The sequence below is a fragment of the Periplaneta americana genome, chromosome 13 (genome assembly GCF_040183065.1).
Source record: "Periplaneta americana isolate PAMFEO1 chromosome 13, P.americana_PAMFEO1_priV1, whole genome shotgun sequence".
Classification (NCBI taxonomy): Eukaryota; Metazoa; Arthropoda; class Insecta; order Blattodea; family Blattidae; genus Periplaneta; species Periplaneta americana.
Window position 1 is genome coordinate 35,219,880 of NC_091129.1, and position 21,408 is coordinate 35,241,287.

Genomic DNA, 21,408 nt, shown 5'->3' on the forward strand with positions numbered 1-21,408 from the left:
AGTATCAGGGTTTTCTCTGTAAGCTTCTACTTACCCATCATAAGTATACATAAAATAAATATTCTAATCCCAACACAACAATATTTGTACAGTTTTCTGTTTCTCCTGAAAAATTTAATTTAATTACATGTGGGGTTTATGAATTTACTGGCTGAAATAAAATAAAATGGCGTCATTTACAAAATATTAAGAATCCTCTGTCTTTATGACAAAACATATCATTCATTATAAAGATAATAATCTGAAAATAATACTGTATATTATCAGGGAAAAAATCTCCATTCACAAGAAATGCAACAGTATAGTAATGCCTTCATTTATTTTATCTTATTCTTAACATTATAGCTAAACTATAATACATTGACCATAACTATGCTCATACCTAATATACAGTAGTTGTAGTTCGAACAAACATAAGCTGCACTGCTGCATCGTCACTTTTTCAAATTGTATTAACATAAATAATTTGTCTTGTGACCAGAACATAGTACTAAATGGAAATATGAAAATTGGAAATTTATCCTTTGAAGAAGTGGAAAAATTCAAATATCTTCGAGAAACAGTAACAAATATAAATGACATCCAGGGGGAAATTAAACGCAGAATAATATGGAAATGCCTGTTATTATTCGGTTGAGAAGCTTTTATCATTCAGTCTGTTCTCAAAATAACTGAAAGTTAGAATTTGTAAAACAGTTATATTATCGGTTGATCTGTATGGTTGTGAAACGTGGACTCTCATCTTGAGAGAGGAAAAGAGGTTAAGAGGTTTGAGAATAAGGTGCTTAGGAAAATATTTGGGGCTAAGCGGGATGAAGTTACAGGAGAAAGAAGAAAGTTGCAGAACGCAGAAGTGCACGCATTTTATTCGTCACCTGACATAAATAGGAACATTAAATCCAGACGTTTGAGATGGACAGGGCATGTAGAACGTATGGGCGAATCCAGAATTGGGATGCCGGAGGGAGAAATAACTTTGAGGAGGTCGAGAGGTAGAAGGGAGGATAATATAAAAATGGATTTGAGGGAGGCGGGATATGATGTTAGAGATTGGATTAATCTTGCACGGGATTGGGAACGATGGCGGGCTTATATGAGGACGGCAAAGAACCTCCGGGTTCCTTAAAAGCCATAAGTAAATAAGTAATCAATCAATCCTCATTTTTACTTCGACTGCACTTCTATGTGATTCTTCTGCGTGATTTTCAGTTATATTTTTGGGATATACTCGTATTATTTCAGACTAAATGATGACGTCAACTTTCCATAGTGAATGATGACTCAACTACTTACCATTATTAATAACAGTAATCTTTCAGTTGTTACTCTTAACAACACGCTAATCCCTTATTCATCTGTCGTAAAAAATCTTGGCTTCTTTTTTGATAATAATCTAAGTTGGAATTTTCAAGTTAAAGAAACGATAAAAAAAATCTGTTCCTCCATTCACTGTTTGAGTCGCTTGAGAAACTTCTTGCCCCAGCAACTAAAACTTACCCCAGTGCAAACCCTAGTAACGCCGCACTTCGATTATTGTGACGTTTTGTTAAGTGACCTAAGTTCTGAATTGTCAGTCAAGTTACAGCGAGCTCAGAATATGTGCGTCAGATACGTGTGCAACATCCGACGGTATGATCACATATCACCGTCCTTCGCAAGTCTCTCGTGGCTCCGACTTAAAGAACGTAGAACTTTACACTCTTTGTCTTTACTCTTTCGAATTCTGCACACTTCAACACCAAATTACCTTTCGTCTCGTTTCTCTTATCTATACTCTAACCACGATGTAAATACCAGATCACTTATCTGTGGCACGCTAAGTATACCTCTTCATAGAACATCTTGTTATTCATCATCTTTTACAATATCCACCTCGCGTCAATGGAATTCCTTGTCACAAAGTATTAGGGGCTGCAAGACAATAAACACCTTTAAGAACAGCTTAAAAGATAACCTTATTAGCATTTCACTCCAATCATACTGATTTAAACTATCACTGACTACATTGTTACTTTTTTCTTTAGACATCATCCTGATTGTGCTGTATTTTAATTGTCTCGTAATAATCTCTTTCTATTATCTAATATTATTTGAAATATATTAACATTCTATGTATTTTAGTTTAATTCTGCTACACAGTTTATTTCAGTGTTTAATTAATAGTTCATAGTATTTTGTTGTTTAATTTGTAAATAACTTTTGTATACATGTAACTCTCATCTCAATCAAATTGTTGGATTCTTTGTAAGTTCATGCATATGTATATACACTTTTTGCTGGTTGAGTGGAAGAGAAGGCCTTACGGCCTTAACTCTGCCAGCTAAAATAAATCATTATTATTATTATTATTATTATTATTATTATAGTAATGTTTACATTCTTGTGTTAAAGTTTTTTTAGATGGATAGAAAGATGGATTTATTGAGTAATATTATACATACAGATTTTATATTATCATAACTTTCTCTAAAATCCAATGCACGGGTCTTCTGACCGTATGTGCTATGTACCCAAAACAAGTCCTCCTTTGTAGGTTCCCCCCCACCTATGATTACATCCAACTACTCTCTAAAAGAACACACATATTAAAATGGAAATGACACAATAAAATACATTATATAATATATCCTAACCTAAAAGACATAAAAGTGTACAGTTGGGTGGATACTATTATCTGTTCCTCAGTTCGCGTCACAAACTTTAACAGCTGAAGTTCTAATCTTTCTCGCCTTCAAGAGGAACAATCCAGTCTATTGTTCCCATTCTCTATTCCCCATGAGGTCGAAACATGCAAGCGAACTCCTATTCTGACTTAGCATCGAGAGTGGTAGATATTTACTCCGTACATGTTCCAATTCGACACACTGTAATAAAATATGTTTATAGGAATCCTTTTCTTTGCAAAGAGGTCAAAGACGCTCTCCTTCTTCGTTGACAATTTTATTACCCTTCCACGCCCCCAATCTTAGCCACGCTAAACCTGCTCTGCTGTCTTTGTTACAAGAATTTATGTGGTCACACCTCCCCCAGTTAAGCATGAGATCTGATTGTAAATGTAGTGATGACTTTTCCGAACATTGGAGCTGAATCTCTTGCCTCTCGATATCAATTAAACGCATCTTCACATTACGCCATACATTCCTCCTGTTATTCTCTCCTTTCTCCCACACCCATCCCATTCCTATATGATGCAGCCCCCTCTGCAGTTTATAAACCCACCCCTTTTCGCGTTAAAGTTAACGTTTTCATAATGAATGGGCCTTTACGGAGGATTATATTTAATGTAGCGATTTTTTAGTATAATTCGTATATTGGTTGAAGTGTGGTATCTAACACCCATTTTCCTCCAAGCATAACTCAATTTCCTGCTGTGTCGTATTAGATTATATCTCCGCATCACAATTGTGCACTCGATACTCGCTGCCTGGGGCCACATCATCCCTCGAAATCACATCGTAATGCTATTTGCTTTCCATCCGACTGACATAATTGCAATGTACATGCGATACCGAATCAATACGGATGCTGTGGAGATCCCGACTGCCAAAATTATTTATAAATAAGATAAAAAATTCATCAGTAGTATAAATCATTGCTTTAGCCAGACTTCGAACGAAACATTTGCTGTAAACAACTTTGGCACTATAGACTCAATGTAGTGTAATGAACTATTTAAGCTCGTCACATCCCCATTTTGTTCTGTCTTCCAGACTTTATTTTTTCTTTCGGTTTGTATTATAGCATTCGATGGGTATTCTTTTGTTATTGTTTTGCATTTTCATGCTGTTTATGATTGTTTATTTTTCATTTATAACAATTTTAAGTATAGGCCTATCAAATATATCGCTTATATCGAAACTTCTTTGCTGTTTGGAAAGAATACTTTAGCGCTAATTTCACTTGAGGTTTGAATTTCCTTCTTGTCTTTTTAGTAACTCACAGTTCTGACTCGTTTGCTAGTACAAGGACGATTGTTCTTTATAAAATATTATTTATGTTAGCGTCATCGTTAGATTTTTGTTATTGCTTGCTATTTCCACAGATATGTTCGAAGTATTTTTTTTCTGTCAGTGTCTTATTACTTTGGGAACATATGTGGCACCCAAGTTACTGTGTTTATATGTCCTAAAATTGTAAGGTGAATCGGGGTAATTGTAAATTTGGGGTAAGTGTAACCCATGCTATTAAACGCAAGAACGTGAGTTTGTAAAGTTGCGCAAACTATCGAATGTTCATGCTACTAGAAGCTACATCCCATATGAAGGACTGAGAGCCATAGTGGGCCAAGTGCTATTTTCATGAAACTGAGAAAAATTGAGTCAAAGTTAAATACATAAAATAATTCATTGAATGCATATTAATAAGTAATTATGAATTTAATTTAAAGAAGGAATTGATTAAATTATATATATATATGACATAAAAAAGAAAAAGATATATTTTGCCCTAATTATATCATGAAATTATACATATTTCAAAGTCTTGGAGTTGGCCCAATATGGCATTACATTTATCTTGTCTAAACAAAAATCTGCTAGTGGGCCATCTCCAAAAGCTGCCTCAGTGCATACTTTTCCATTTCTAAACTTTTGAAAAATTGCTTCTAGCAACGAAATTTAATTTTCATTGGTTCAGCTGATTCTCGCCTCAGCCATTTAATTTTCTTCCATTGGACCTCGTTACCATCTGTAGTGTTAACACACCAAAAAATTGCATTTTGCAATATCTTTGATATTAAGGAAGTCTGATTGTTCCATTTTCTTTACAACGAATGTTTTTTTCTCCTACAATGTTGCATTAAACCCACATAATCGTCTACGATAAAGAGAGTTTTGGCTTTGTGTTTAGCTGACTCAATAGTGCTGAAGTCCCTGTCATTAGGGAGGAAGTAATGTCCAAATTCTAGAAATTTATAGTCTATTCCTTAAACAGTGAGTGATGGCCAACGGAGGCTTAAAATGAAGCTATGTACTGGTTTCTATTTTGTAATCCACACGTCATTTGAATATACTATTAAGTGGTTTGCTCCAGTATTTACAGTTTTATGGTGTGACAATAGGTATGATTCCACTTCATATGCCCTCTCTGAGCGGTGTTTCCTGTCCACAAACAGCCTAACATCATGTTCACAGTTATGCACTCCAACGTTTTATACGCAAATTGAAGAACATCGTTTTGCATACTCTGATATTAGTGTCGTCGTAGAAATAGAAATTAATGTTTACCATAGGTACACATAGGCTACATTTATAGAAATAACAATTTAAACTTGTTTCCTGATCCAAAAATTCGCCTTCTTTTGAAATATAATTTTCTAAATTGAATGGAAATTAATTGATTAAATAATATCTTTTTTCATTTCGTTATAAATTAATACATACTCTAACGAAGTTAGGTAAAATTGTACAGTACACCGCTAAATTAATGAAATTTTAATAGCTCAGATATAAGGTGTTTATATTAAAAGAGAAAATTATTTAAATAGATACCTTGTTCATGAATATACTGCAAGTTTAATTTTTTGAGGTTATGGTACGTACTTTTAACTTAATATAATATATGCGTGAATGTGTTCATGACTACCTTCTACATCAGCAGATCCTCTGTGCCTCTTTATATTTATTATATGAACTATTCCTGCAAGATCTGCATTTGCTGGTCAGAATTACTTATTGACGAGAATGTATCATTCACATGTGCTCCATCATTTTCATTATCCAAACATTCGACACAACATAGCCTAACCCATATTTGCAGTCTTTGTCAGTGTACATTTTCGCAGATAGGGGGTTTCCACTTGCATTTACATACTGTTGGCCACTATTTAGTATTCTTTTTTGTACTTTTTTCTCACTCATCACAGTTTTCCACACGCTTCCTAGATTTCACCTTAGTTGAGTTATTTTCTTTCACTTCGTTTGCCATGTTCTACATCAAGTCACGTTGCAAGAAGCAACAGCTTTCTTTGGACGTTTGAATATGGCCCACTCTGCTTCTCAAAAGAACTGGCATTTGCTTGACAGAGTATTTTTGTTGCTTTAATTATTTCATAACGTGAGGGATTTGGACCAAATGACGTTATCTGTTGAGTACGTGTGCCAGCAGGCAATCAATAGATGAGGTAAGTTTCAAAACTTTGAAAATGGATTTGGACCACTATGGCTCTCAGCCCTTCAAATGTCGAAACGTGTATGCAAGACGATATGAACTTTATTACATATTGTTCTCTAAGTTCATCAAGGGTGACACTATCTGTTAATCTTTTATAAGTAATGTCAGCTTCCATATTCCTATGAAAGAATAGAGAGTGCATAAAATCTTCTACACTAGAAATTCTATCTCTAGACACGTAAAAATGCTGATATGCAGGGACGTGATTTCAATCAAATTAATGTATAGTAGGGACTTATTGTTAAGTTATTTGAATTGTATTATTTTTTTTGCTTGATTATTTAACGACGCTGTACCAACTACGAGGTTATTTAGCGTCGATGAGATTGGTGATAGCGTGATGGTATTTGGCGAGATGAGGCCGAGGATTCGCATAGATTACCTGGCATTCACCTTACGATTGCTGAAATTCTCGGAAAAAACCCAACCAGGTAATCAGCCCAAGCGGGGATCGAAACTGCGACCGACCGCAACTTCAGACCGGCAGGCAAGCGCCTTAACCGACTGAGCCACGCTCTATTATTATTATTATTATTATTATTATTATTATTATTATTACTTACTCACTTACTTACAAATGGCTTTTAAGGAAATCTAAGGTTCATTGCCGCCCTCACATAAGGCCGTCATTATTATTATTATTATTATTATTATTATTATTATTATTATTATTATCATGTGTTTGTTTTAATCAGTATTACCATTAGTTAACACTGTTCGTTTTATTTCTTTATTAATACTATATCATTATTTTTTAAAGCTGTAATATTATTATACCAATTATACTGTTGTATTTGTATTACTGTGTTATTTGTTTTTATTGTATAACTGTGCTGGTCTATAATAGACCAACAGCTGTTGGCCAACACATAAGTATCAGTAAATATACAAGAATAAATAAATAAGTATATTATTATTATTATTATTATTATTATTATTATTATTATTATTATTATTACTACCTTTCTCTCCTCAATATATATTTTTTTATTTTATCTTTATGGAAAACAACTCAGAACACGTAATCGAGCTTCGTGTAACTGGTTTTTAAGCAACTAGCCCGGATTTAGTTCCCGATATCGACGAACGTATTAAGTTTAGCTTTAACAATCTCCGCTTGAACTTTTTCTCGGTTCTGTACATTTAATTTTTTATTTATTTATTTATTTAACAATAACATATACATAAAAACGTTACATACGGTATATGTGTGGTGAGTAGGTTTGCTTGTATAATACCAGTATCACTCCCACGTCCTTTGGTGATCGCGAGGGCCTTACACTCTTTCTAGCGTAGTCTTGACTATCCCAATAAACCTTTTTTCCTTTTTACTTTTGTAGTAGATATTTATATATAATATACCCATTGAGAAGAAACATCAGTCTAATACCAGCAGATAGAATTTCTAATTTCGTATCCATGTTGTAAATTTTGTTCGTGTACTGTGGTTACCAAGCAATGACAGTAAAAACTGCGCAGATTTCGTTCTAAAAACCTCGTTTCGGGATATTTTAGGACAAGTATCTGCCTATACATTCGGTATGTTGAACATTCGGGAAATTGACTAGGGAGAAAAAGGTTTTGGAAAAATATCCATTCTGGTAACTATTCGGAGTATTGGATTTGGAAAAGATCATTCGTGAAGAAGGACGGGAACGATATACAGAGTGTTTCAAAAATACGGGGCATAATTTCAGGTATGTATTTCCCACATGTAGACAATCAAAATAGTTCATTGCAACATGTGTCCGGAAATGCTTTATTTCCGAGTTATGGCCTTCACAACATTGAAATTCACCGGAACGTTTTTCTTTCCGCAGGTCGTTACCGTCAAAGGAGACATTAAGAGGGCACTCTGACAGTTCATTCCGAGGCGAAGGTTACATTCAGTGTTGTGTAGGCGTTAGAATGTGCGACATGTATTCAAATCAAGAGCTGGCAGAGATACACTTCATGTCCGGTAAGGCGGACGGCAATGCTAGGCTGGCTCGTCGTTTGTACCAGGAGAGGTACCCACAGCGACAATGTCCAGATCGGAAGACATTTGTACGACTCCATTACCGTCTGTGCGAGTATGGAAAATTTAACTCTCCTGGTTTGGGAAGGGGACGACCAAGATCTACAACTCCAGACGTACAGGAGGAGATTCTGGAGGCTGTGAACATGACTCCTTCTATCAGCACACGAAGGGTAGCGTTGCAAGTCAATGTTCCTCATACGACTGTCTGGAGACTGTTGAAAGAGTATCAATTGTATCCTTATCATTTGCAACGTGTACAGGCCCTGTCACCAGCAGATTATCCTGCACGAGTTAGGTTCTGTCAGTGGTTCTTGCAGCAGTGTGGTGTAAATCCGAACTTTCCTGCCTTAGTATTATTTACAGATGAAGCACAGTTCACACGAGAAGGCATAACAAATTTCCGCAATCAGCATGTATTGGCGTATGAAAACCCACGTGCAACTGTTCCATCTCATCACCAGGTGCGGTTCTCCCTCAACATGTGGGCCGGTATCATTGGTGATCGATTAGTTGGACCCCATGTACTTGTAAACACACTTACGGGGCAGGCGTACACAAACTTCCTGGAAAACACCATACCTCATGTTTTAGAAGACACTCCACTGATCAATCGTCAACACATTCACTTCTTGCATGATGACGCTCCTGCACACTTCAGTCGTACGGCTCGCCGGTGCTTGGATCGAAGGTTTCCTGATCGATGGATAGGTAGAGTTGGCCCAATTGTTTGGCCTCCACGCTCACCTGATCTGAACCCTCTTGATTTCTACTTGTGGGGCCTTTTAAAATCATTGGTTTATTCGTCTCCGGTGCGTGATTTGGAATCCCTTCGGAATCGAATTGAGGCATGTTCCGAGGACATACGCAATACTCCTGGAGTTTCGGATCGTGTTCGCAGGTCAATGAGACATCGATGTGAGGTCTGTATTCAAGCAGGAGGTGGACATTTTGAACATCTTCTGTAATGACAACGACCTGCGGAAAGCAAAACGTTCTGGTGAATTTCAAAGTGTGAGAAGGCCATAACTCGGAAATGAAGCATTTCCGGACACATGTTGTAATGAACTATTTTGATTGTCTACATGTGGGAAATACATACCTGAAATTATGCCCCGTATTTTTGAAACAACCTGTATTTGTGGTAATATGTGCATGTGTAATGTGTTCGTTTGTATGAACAATGAAATGCATATTCCCATGTCGACATACATCAATGTGAAATTTGCGTATGTATGTTTGTTTGTGTAATTTGTGTTAAACGTTTCTTACTGCACTTTGTTCAGAGTTTTGAACTTTGATATAATTGTATGAATGGTGTTGGAATGAGTTGTTATTATAGGCGGTCTAGTACAACTTTAAGAAATCTTCCTGCTGTTAACATTTTTATGACACACGTCTGAAACAACTTGTGTAATGTGATTCTCAAGCTGCGTTATTGAGTTCAAATAGGTATTCGCTCACTGAATGAAATTTGTTACACCCTCTCTCGCCAACAAGCTGTATTCTGGCGACAGAAGGTTGTGAATTAACCAGATCGTCTTCGGGGCGAGGGTTGTTACTAAAGTGTATTGCACCTCTTCCGTGTGCACCCCTCGAGATCAAATTGATTTTTGTTGCTCTCTGCTCCGCATGCTGTTCGCGTCTACATCTGCTCGTCTGATTAAAGTTTCATGCATTCCAGTGTTCCATATACCAATTCCACATCCCTTCCGGGAAGGGTGGTCACAAGCTTGCTTTCCTGCAATAGGGATAAACGTACAAATAATGCGTTACGAAGGTGTACTAGTACGATATTGTTCTGTTCTTTATTCCTTTATTCGTTAAGAATTATCCAAGTGCTACAAAAAATTAACCCACGAAAGTTGATCATTTGAAATACTCGAACATTTTAATAATAATAATAATAATAATAATAATAATAATAATAATAATAATAATAATTTAGCGAAAAATGCATTTATGACCTAAAAAGTTGTAAAAATTACACAAAATTAAAAAAATGATCAATAAATTATCCGTTATTACTCATTTTTAGTTTTCTTTAGAAGTGATGAGTGATTTTATAGAGCAATTTAATGGAAGACAGTGTATGTTTAAATTTACTGTAGAGTGAATCGGGGGAAGATGCCTAACTTTTTCTTTGATTCAAAATTTCAGATACTGTTCATTTAGTTTTGAATTTCTTATTGAAATATCAAAGCCTGGAAGGTATCTTGAAACTATATTTTTTGGTACAAAACAGAAAACATTAATTATATTGTTTATAGATACAGTTCTTCTTCTTACCTGCACTGTAGGCATCTTTCCCCGATAGTCGGGTAAAATGGCAAATGCAATTAACACATTTACTGATATATGTATTTTACCTGAACTTGGTTAGATATGTGTATATAACAAAATTGACTTAATCTAAAGCTTATGAACACTTTCTTACTTGTTTATCACTCCTTAGCAACACAGTCATTGCACATATTTTATTGTTGTGTGCAAGACTCGTGAAATCACTTCTTGCACACAATAAATCCTATCCAGTACATTTTCTTGCCATCATTCTTTTTTAGGCGGCGTTTAAGGGTTTCGGTAAGGATTCCTGTATGCTTGCGATGCTCTAAAACAATTCATATCCCTGTTCTATCATGTTTCATCGCAAGTTGAAGACTGTCCTCAATCCACTGACTTCTATCAGAGGACCTTATGTAATGTTTACACATTCCCTGCAATGAAACAACAAATGAAACTCTTGCAACAAGTTTCCATCTTACCCCAAAAAAAGTGATCATCTTCCCCTAGTATCGGGGTAAGATGCCTAGTTCTGTGACGCAAACTAAGATGGCGGAACAAGGTATTGGTTGTTAACAATACAAACTTTAGAACCTTTACTACAATATCCATTACAAAGGTTTGACAGTTATTACGAATTGAAGGCAGTATTAAAATTTTAACATACCTTTGCAATTATTTTACAGCAGAAACATGAGCTATTTTCTTGTTTTTCTTTTTTTTCACAATACGAACACATGGCAAAAAGAGTTAGCTTTCACTCTACAGACATTCAACTTTTTCAATGATCACGAAGACATGCGTATGGCGTTTTCTCTTGGAAGAGTGTGAAACTACAACGAGATAAGCATCTTCCCCCGATAGTCATCACCCCCCTATTCACTCTATAAAACATTCTTATTTTGTTACTAACGAAGTAAGTAAATAAATGCCACTTGAAGTGCCCTTGCGAAATGAACCTATTATTTCAGAACTGGCATGCCATTCAAATTTCCCCTTAGCAAATGTGAGCCATTTAAAATGAAATAACAAAAAATATATTGTTCTTTATTGTCAGAACACAAACTGCAGTGGCTGTTTACAATAAATTTGAATTGAAATGGACAATGAAGACTTTGCGGAGATTCTCAAATAAAAACGATTCTCTATTGTCTGCAAGTAATGATCTGTACATGGAGAAGCTCTACCTACACTGAAAGAATTGGTGCATATTGAAAACAAGCAATGTCTCTCGGATTCAGTTCACAGACTGGAAGAGAAAAATTTTCATCTGATGACACTTCACCAATATAACACAATGTTTTATACCCAATGTTCTTTTCCAACACCTTATTCAATTTCACGGATACAGCTTGACCCAGCTTGGCAAGAGAATTTCTGTAGCTTCTGGTTTGAATGCTAGAATCGAGATGGGGCTTTCAAGAACACTTTCTTTACATATCTAATTAACTTGTCAACTTCAGGAAAATTAACACGTAACTCTTCCGCCGTCCGATGTAACGCATGGGCTAGGCATGTGACATGCACCATTTTTTAGAAGAATTCACGTAACGAATTAGGAGCTTCATCATGTAGTGTGCTGCATCTGTTATTCACAGCAACACATTATCATTCCGAATGCCGTCAGACCATAATAGTCCCAAAGATTCGTCAAACAGTTTACTGATCGTCGAGTAGTTAGCTTTGTCCAACTGCTCACAATGTAGCAGAAATGGTTCTCCAGGTTCCCTGCTTCCAGAACTCCAATAACGTTGGTTATATATCGTCCTATAGTGTCTGAGATTTCATCTACGGATAACTATATGTTTCCTTCTCTAACCCTTTTCCTTATTTCTTGCAGTAACTCCGAGTATAATTTACGAAAATGAGTATGACGAAGTGAAGAAAGAAGTCACGAACATAACAGTGAAGGAGAGCGCAAATGGGAATGCAGCGTTTTCTTCATAAATTTTTGACATGCGGAATTTTCGTGGCACATTATATTTTCGAATTTTGTATTGTAGCGGAGAATGTTTGTAACAAGAGTAAGGTAGATAGTATTGCATAGTATTCCAGAATGGGATTGAGGGAAGATAAAGAAGGTAAAGAACTGAAAATAAAAAGGAAAAGGATAAATGGAAGAAACTAAATTTAAATAGGGTTTAATTTTAGGTAATTGGAAGATATGGGGAGATATAGATGATAGGAGAAATACATTAGGATACGTGATTGAATGTAATCAAGTGTAGTGGTGAAATGTGAGGGAAACCACTACCTGAAAGCCGTATGATGATAATAAAATATGAATATGAGTATTTCTTTCAATTTTGTGTTGTAGCACCTTCCAACGTAGATTCTGGAATCTGGAATCGATTTTCTGGTCTCCTCTTCTAAGAATGTGCACAGCTTTGAATGGTTCAATTTGTTCAGTGGAATATCGGCGCATAAAATTGCTGTACAAAATTTCTCACAAAACGACGAATATATCGAACAAGTTTCCCCCAGAATTACCTGTTGTAGACCACGGTTTCTTTTATCTTCAAGTCGCTGTAGACTACGTTTGTTTCTTTCGCAACACATGTTGTTTAACCGTAAACTTTTTTTTTTCTGTAGAAATCCGCTCATCACAGACTTTGCAAAATAATATTGACCCATTAATGTAAAAAATATTTTCACCATATTGTGAAACAAAGTGTTTTAATTTAACAATAGCACTTTCTTTTACTTTGGGCATCTTACTGTTCTGTCGGTCAACAAAATACCTCGCTCAACTTTTACATACAGACGACTGACACAATGAAGTCCCTCCGATCTACCTGAAGAGAAGGAACAATGCAGAGGATTGGATGAGTTCATTATGCACATTCCTTATAAACAGGGGAAGCAGATACTGTTTATACTATGTTTTCTTGGAAATGAAGTCGAGTTCAAAATGGTCATTCCTTGAAAAGGGGGAAGCAGGTACAGCTTATACTATGTTTTTTGAACATGTAGTCGAGTTCAAAATACTCATGCCTTGAAAAATAGGTGCAATAGCTATACCGCAAGTTTACCTTGTTTTCTGTGGTCGTTATTTGCTTATAAATTTATAATGGACAAGCATTAAAAACATAAATAATAATGGAAAATTCAAAATATAATGAAGTATAACACTTTAGAGAAAAATATAAAATAATAACGAGAAGACCTAAAATGGCAAAAAAAAAAGTCCTATCTCTTGAAAATGGTGAAAAACTAAAAAAAAAAAAAAAAAAAAATTGTCCTAACAGTTGGGAAAAACCTCTGACCAAGCTGGAATCGAACCCAAGCCCGAGCGCAACTCCGTTTCGGGAGGCAAACGTCTCTACCGACTAAGCTATTCCAGTGGCTATAATATAATTGACGACATAATGAAACTAGAAGAGCTGTAATTAAGAGTGCCATTAGGAATGCAGAAATAGATTGGGGAGTTCGATATGGAGGAGTTGAAGATGTATAGGGCAAGAAGAGGTAATGAAAATGTAGGACAAAATAATCTAAAGGAAGCGTGGGAATAGAAGGATATGCTGAAAGAAATGTAAGACGAAAGTTCAATGAAATGTAGGCTAAGGAGGAAAAGCAAATGTGCAACGACGAGAAAAACTGTAGAGCGAAGAGAAGAAAGCGTAGGCCTAGGTTGCAAATTAAACGGCATGCTTGACTAGAGGAGGAAAGGATGAGAATACGTGGGCCGAGGACGAAATGAGGTAGGTGTAGTATGAGGCGATGAAGAAGCAGGGTGATGAGCTGATGACTTAGATGAATGAATGAATGAAGGAATTAATTAATTAATTAATTAAGCCATTATGTCCCGTGAAGAGCAAAGGCCTCCAATAAAAGGGGTGGCTCGTTATTACTCTCCTGGTCAGCCATTCCAGGCGAGATGTCACTTTGTCGGTCTGTATACCTTTAAAACTAATGTATACTACTTAGCACTAGTCGTCATTGTAACTATTAACACTATACATTGTAACACTTAACTATTTCTAGTTCGTATTAGTCCTAGTTCTTTCCACTGAGATCTGTCCCTTGCTTTTCTTGACCACTGTTTGCCTGTCCGTCTTCACAAACATATCCGCCCATCTGAGTCGTGGTCTTCCCTGGTTCCTTCTTCCAATGTATGGGTCCCACATGGTGGCCGCGTGAGTCCAGCATGAGTGCTCCATTCTCGTCACGTGTTTCCCCCCCCCACTTCCACTTCGTCATCATGGCACGTTCTTCTACATCGGATGTGTTGGCCTTTTTTTAAAGTGTCGTTAGGGAGCTTGTCTATTACAGTGACTCCTAATATTTTCCTCTGCATCTTTCTCCGGCAAGTTTGGATCGCTTCATAGACAAAGCGCATGTCTGACACCTGTAAAGGATTACTGGTAGGATATAGGTTTCTAGAGTCTCGAACCTTAGTTTACGGCTGATTGCTTTGTCCAAAAATATGAATTTTAAACTCCAGAACGCCTTCCAAGCTAATATTATTCTTCTTTTTATCTTTATGTAGTTGTTCTGGTTGAAGGCTACATGTTGTCCTAAGTACTTATATTCAGAGACGTATTGTAGTTCTGTGTCGCCCAGTTGTACTGAAGTTTGTTGTCCATTGGTCATTATTTTCGTTTTGTCGCTGTTCATAGTGAGACCTATGGCCTTGCTCTGGGTGTTTAGTTCGTTTACCATCTCTTGAAGTGCTTTCGCTGATCTGGCGAACAGAATGATGTCATCTGCGAAGCGTAGATTTGTTAGCCTTCTGCCATTGATGTTTATTCCCTGTTTTTTTTTTCCATTTCAAGTTTCCTCCAGTACTGATGTAAAGAGTTTCGATGAGATGGTGTCAACCTGTTTAACTCCTCTTTCAAGAAGGACTGGGACACCTTCCCTCTGTGTCTTTATTTTTGCGTAGCTTTGGTTGTAGATATGATGCAGAATTCTGATGTACTTACTGTCGACCCCTTGTTTGTTCAGCGCCTGTAGAACACTATTATGATCTACCGAGTCGAAGACTTTGTTATAATCGATGAAAGCAAAGTATAATATTAGGTTGAACACGGTTGACTTTTCCAGTTTTTGGTTTAGTTTCTGGAGGTAGTCTGCTGTGCTGTAACCTGCTCGAAAACCAGCTTGTTCATGGGGTTGGTTCTCATCTAGTGTTTGTGGTAGTCGTCTGGTTGGTATCTTGGAAAATATTTTGTAAAGGTTGGGCAGTAAACTTATGGGTCGGTCATTGTTAAGGTCGGCTAAGCGGCACTAATTAATTTTAGAATAACACTAGATTGGGGACTCGAATTTTATATCGAAATACTACGGGCATTAAGATACTTCAGAATATTTTGTGAGGTGTAAATATTTCGGTCAATTCACGATTGTCAGAAATCATTAACAGAAATGATTTATTTACAATAGTAAATCATTGATCAACGTAAAAATATTACAAAAACTTACTTATTATTATGTATATAGTCTACGTTGTAATGTTTGAAAGTTTTCCCTGTCAATATGTTGCGACAATGAAGGTTTTCTTTCTTCAGCGGAGAGCCGTTGGGAGCAGCTTCAGCCGTCGGGGGAGCGCCCGCCCTGCCTTCAAGAGCATTCGGCCGTCGCGTACAAGGACAGCATCTACGTGTTCGGCGGTGAGGTCGGCTTCTCCGCGGGCACAGAGACGCCGCTCTGGGTGTATCAAGTCAAGGTAAGTGACACTCAATTTTATAAAATCTGTTAAAAACAAGCTCATTAATTGCAATGTATTATATATTTTAGGCGTACGCCTACTTCAATAACACTGTAATTTCTGAATTAACGTATTTTAATAGGTTCCTACCCCGATATTTTGAAAATATATTTATCTTCATTTCCATCCTCTGCAAGAAAAGACAGGACATATCTAAGGAATAGCGGATATTAGTAGGCCTACAACTGAATTTGATTAAAACCGGGAATGGTTGCATTTCACTCTACAGTAAGCCGAATACTATACATTCTATATCCGTAAGTTTAGCTGGACCTATCACAACGATTCTCAATAAAATTGTAATCTCTTTCAACAATATTATTAATTAGTAAGCTAGCAGGAAGGAAGAGTATTGCGAATTAATTGTAAGAAAACCTATTTCTGTATTTATATAGGGCCTACATTTTTAAATCATGTAAAGGACATTATCTTTAAATGAAATAAGTTTAATAAATCCTTCAATAACTGTCTATTTTCTGTCTAAATAGACAGTTATTGAAGGATTTATTATACTTATTTCATTTATATGCTAACTTGTCGGACCAATATGCTTCTTAAATTATCTTTAAGTTAAACGGAGCAGAATATCATAACAATCAACTTGTTAAACCTACAGTAAATTGCTTGCGAGGACCATCACGGAAATAATTTCATATTTATTGAATTACAATTCGTGATATTAATATCCGTCGTTGAATGACAATCAATAAAAACGTACAGCTGTAAAAATATGATTACTACAGCAAGAAGGAGTAGAGTAAATTGTTCAATTTATTCTGTAGATATATGGAGGAAATTGAATGTGGAGTGTGGCGAGGGCGACGAAGAGAAGTAGGACGAAAGAAAAGTGAAAAAAGTCAATAGTTACGAAGGGGAGAAATACGGGAGCATACTAGTTCGGTCCCATGAGATACACACCTGAAGTACTAATTCGGTCCGGGGTTCAGAGAAGTACAGTACTAATTCGGTCCGAAATATGCAGGCATAGACAAGTTACATATTTATCAAAGATACTGTATATTAAGAACTAGCCGTCGTATTGAATCCTACTTTTTTATGTTGGTATGATAACGATATTGGCGTGTTTTGATGTTGGTAGTGATACCTATTCGAAATTGTTTTCATAATAAGGCACTGTCATTTCAGTCACTGGTAAACATTCTTTGAATTCGTAGCTACGGCAGAAAGAACGACAAACAGTTGTGAATCATCTAACATCTTTCAATTAATAGACGTTCTAAAACGAATTCAAATTGACACTTACGTAAAAATCAGAAGTCCAGCAACGAAAATAAGATCAGAACAATTAAGGAAAGAACAATATATTAGAGACAAAATAACAGAATTTGTATTTAAATCAATAAACGAGCTCCAATATATGAAAACATTGTCCTACAAATTTCTCCCAAAAACATAGCTCCTACTATCACTGACTACTCTGAAGTTTAAGAAGTTTTGACTAAGGTCCATACTGTACATTGTACATGATAATCAACATTTTTAACCATGCCTTAAGGAAGGGGCAGGAAATTTTGTAGTTTGTTGTCTCGAGTCACAAATTTACGCGTTCCTTCCTTATGACAGTTATAAGCCTGCATAGAATAGGAAGGAAAATGTTGATTTCCAAACAGTACTGCTCTATTTTCGATTCGGGACCGAATTAGTACTGTTAACCTATTGACCCGGGACCGAAATAATATTGTTTACTTTTTGGCTTCGGACCGAACTAGTATATATTTTTGACCATGGGACCGAACTAGTAAACTCCGAGAAATACGACAGGAATATTAAAAAGCAGTGAGTGAACGATAAGAACAGTAAGGCGAGAGCGTTAAGAGTGTAAGAGGAGAAAGTGAAAGGAAACTATGGGCAAAAAGAAGAGAAGCAGAAGAACGTAAGAAGAGAAAATATGAATAGAATGAGAACGAAGAAAGAGAAACGGAAAGATGACAGCAAAGAGACGAAGAGAAGCACAGTATCAGGATGTAGAAGAGGGAGGACAACGATAACAGCTGGAAGAGACACAGGAGTGTAGAACTTTGCATACGCTAGACTCAACAATAGATCAGTGTTGATAAAGCTATAAAAGTTGTTTAGTCAATAATTTAAATTTTAGTATCTTCATAAAAATAAATTTTTAATGGCTGAAATTCACTCTACAAACCACTTGTAGACTGGTTGTAACTTTAATAATGGCAACTATTTTTTTATTACGAATATACAAGTGATACGAGTACATATGTGAAACTACTACAGTCCTTCAATGTAGTAACCAGCATTGTCTACAACTCGTTTGCCAGCGATGTGGAAGTCGTAGTATCCCTGTAGCAGCTCCTGTTCTGTTGATATTTCTGATGGGACGCCCTACTGCCTGCAGAATATCGGGAACCGTCCGGAATGGAACGTCACGAAGTGGTTCCTTCATCTTTGAGATTAAATCATAATCACAGGGGCTTAAGTCCAGTGAATGTGGTGGATGAAAAAGCACTTCCCACCCCCAGCGACGTACAAATCCACTACAGGTGTGCCGTGTGCGCCCTTGCGTTGTTGTGCAAAATGATGGGAGGGTTCTACAAAACGTGTGGGCGCTTTCTTCGCAACGCTGGTCTCAGATTATGCTCCAAAAATGACAGAAATACTGTGCATTAACATTCTGTCTTTGGGGGACAGTATGTGTTGGGACGACGCCGTCATAATCGTACACAACAACCAGCATAACTTTCACATTCGTAGGGATATGACGCAGCACTCTTTTGCATGGTGACCGGTAATGCGCTAATCATTTCATTGGCGCTTAAGTAGAGGTTCGTATGACCTGGCCCATGTCTCGTCAAGCGCAACAATACGCCGTAAGAAGGCGTCTCCTTCACGATCACAACGCTCCAAGTGAGTTTGAGCGGTGTCGTATCGTATCCATCACTGCGCCTCCATCAAATCTCAGGGAACCCACCGAGATGCAATTTTTCTCATTTTTAGGCGATTATTTAGAATACGAAACACAGTCATATGCGATATTCCTATCCCCTGGGTTAACTCACGTACGGTCTGTCGTCTACCGTTGTCTAATAGAGCGGACACAGCTTACACTTCCTCTTCACTAACACTCGGACAACCCGGCACAACAAAATAAAGAAAACACAATCATTGAATAATTTCGACCGAAAAATTGTTCCGGGGCCGGGTATCGAACCCGGGACCTTTGGTTAAACGTACCAACGCTCTCCCAACTGAGCTACCCGGGAACTCTACCAGACACCGATCCAATTTCTCCCTCTATATCCACAGACCTTAAAGTGGGCTGACAACCGTCAAGCAACCAACATTGAGTGCACACTAACTTTGTGTGACTTAAACACAATCATTGTATAATTTGGGTTAATATCGGAGAGGTCTAAAATGCTGGTGAGGTTGAGAATAATTGAGGGGCGTTTTCACAAAACTCGTTATCTACAAAATTTTCTTTTTTTTTCAAGACAACTCTTTTCTAAAATACACAACTGTAGATGTTTTGAAAAATCTCTTTTATTTCAAGATCAATTTACTGATATACTTACCAACTTTACCTTAATTCTGATAGCGCCATTGGATTCTCCTGACCCAAAAACATAAGGGTACGCTAAAACCTCAAAATCGAAAAAAAAATGTAGATAACGAGTTTTGTGAAAACGTCCCTCAATTGTTGAAAAGCATACATAAATTGTCACAAATGTGATAAAACATAAGTCTCAAAAGATTTTTTTAATATTTATTTTTCTAATATTTAGATTTATGCATTACAGTTTTTAGAATGCCGAAAACGTATATGACATACAATTTTGCTGTCCCTGTATTTAACTATTACATTAATTTATTTATCACATCTATTCCGTACCTTACTTTCCCTGCATGTTGTTCGCCTGGTTTCGGTTGCTGCTGCAATGAACAACAACATTCATTTTCAAAGTTTCAAATGAAAATGACCACCGAGTGTCGGATAGTACAACTTTGTGTGCGGAAAAACTGCGTTCAACATCGGCTGAAACCGAGGGCGCATATATATAAAATATTTCATATTATCAATTTCATTTCTGCATTAAGTTTATAACAAGCGCATTTGTCATCTGACAAAACTCTTGCAATTTTGCATAATGAATTAAAACCACCGCTTTTTTGTATTGCTGTGTTAATTTTCACACACACCTTTTTGCTTATATCATCTTGCAGACCATTCACTGAAGTTTTTCAAAATGCCATAGGATTGTTATGGCCAACGGGTGTGGAACATGACAAAGTACTGCTCATTGTTACTGATGCATCATCGTGCATGTTAAAGAGAGTAACATGCCTGAAAATAACATACAAAAAATTTATACATGTCACGTGCCTCGCCCATACCTGTGAAGGATTCCGAGAAGTTAGATGCCGCTTTCCTGCAGTCAACAGTCTAATTTCAAATGTAAAAAAAGTGTTTGTAAAGACTCCCGCTCGAGTAACAATGTTTAGAAATGAGTGCTCTGGAGTGCCTCTTCCTCCTGTTCCATTGTAACGCAGTGGAGATCATGGCTGCAAGCTTGCACATATTTTCACAATAATTTTTCCAGCGTAAAAGGAGTCATACAGATGTTTGACGGAAACGATGCAGCTTTCATAAGTAATGTCCACACTCTTCTTGGTGACCCAAATATTAAAAAAACACTGTGAATATATTTAATCTCATTTTGGATTTATCCTCTCTACAATCGAATGTCTCGAAAAGACTGGTGTGAAATTGGTGTAATAAATTCGATAGTAAATAATCTCATCTCAAAGTGAATGGTCTGCAAGATGATACAAGCAGAAAAGTGTGTGCGAAAATTAACACAGCAATACAAAAAAAACGGTGGTTGCAATTTATTATGCAATATTGCAAAAGTTTTATGTGACAAGTGCGATTGTTATAAACTTAATGTAGAAATGAAATTCATGATGTGAAATATTTTACATATGCGCCCTTGGTTTCAGCCGATGTAGAACTCAGTTTTTCCGCATACAAGGTTATACTATCCGACACTCGACGGTCATTTTCATTTTAAACTTTGAAAATGAATGCTGTTGTTTATTGCAAGAGGAACCGAAACCAGGCGAACAACATGCAAGAAATGTAAGGTACAGAATATATGTGATAAATAAATTAATATAATAGTTAAATATAGGGACAGCAAAATTGTATGTCATATACGTTTGCGGCATTATAAAACTGTTAATA

General features: G+C 36.5%; 1 protein-coding gene across 1 annotated transcript in view; it reads left to right on the forward strand.

Annotated features, from left to right (window-relative positions):
• The window catches only part of LOC138711793 (uncharacterized), a 554,979-nt gene that overhangs the window by 169,627 nt on the left and 363,944 nt on the right, over nucleotides 1-21,408 (forward strand). Inside the window, exon 2 of the mRNA XM_069843022.1 lies at nucleotides 15,985-16,142. Coding sequence (XP_069699123.1) covers nucleotides 15,985-16,142 — 158 coding nt within the window. The remainder of the gene's footprint in view (nucleotides 1-15,984; nucleotides 16,143-21,408) is intronic.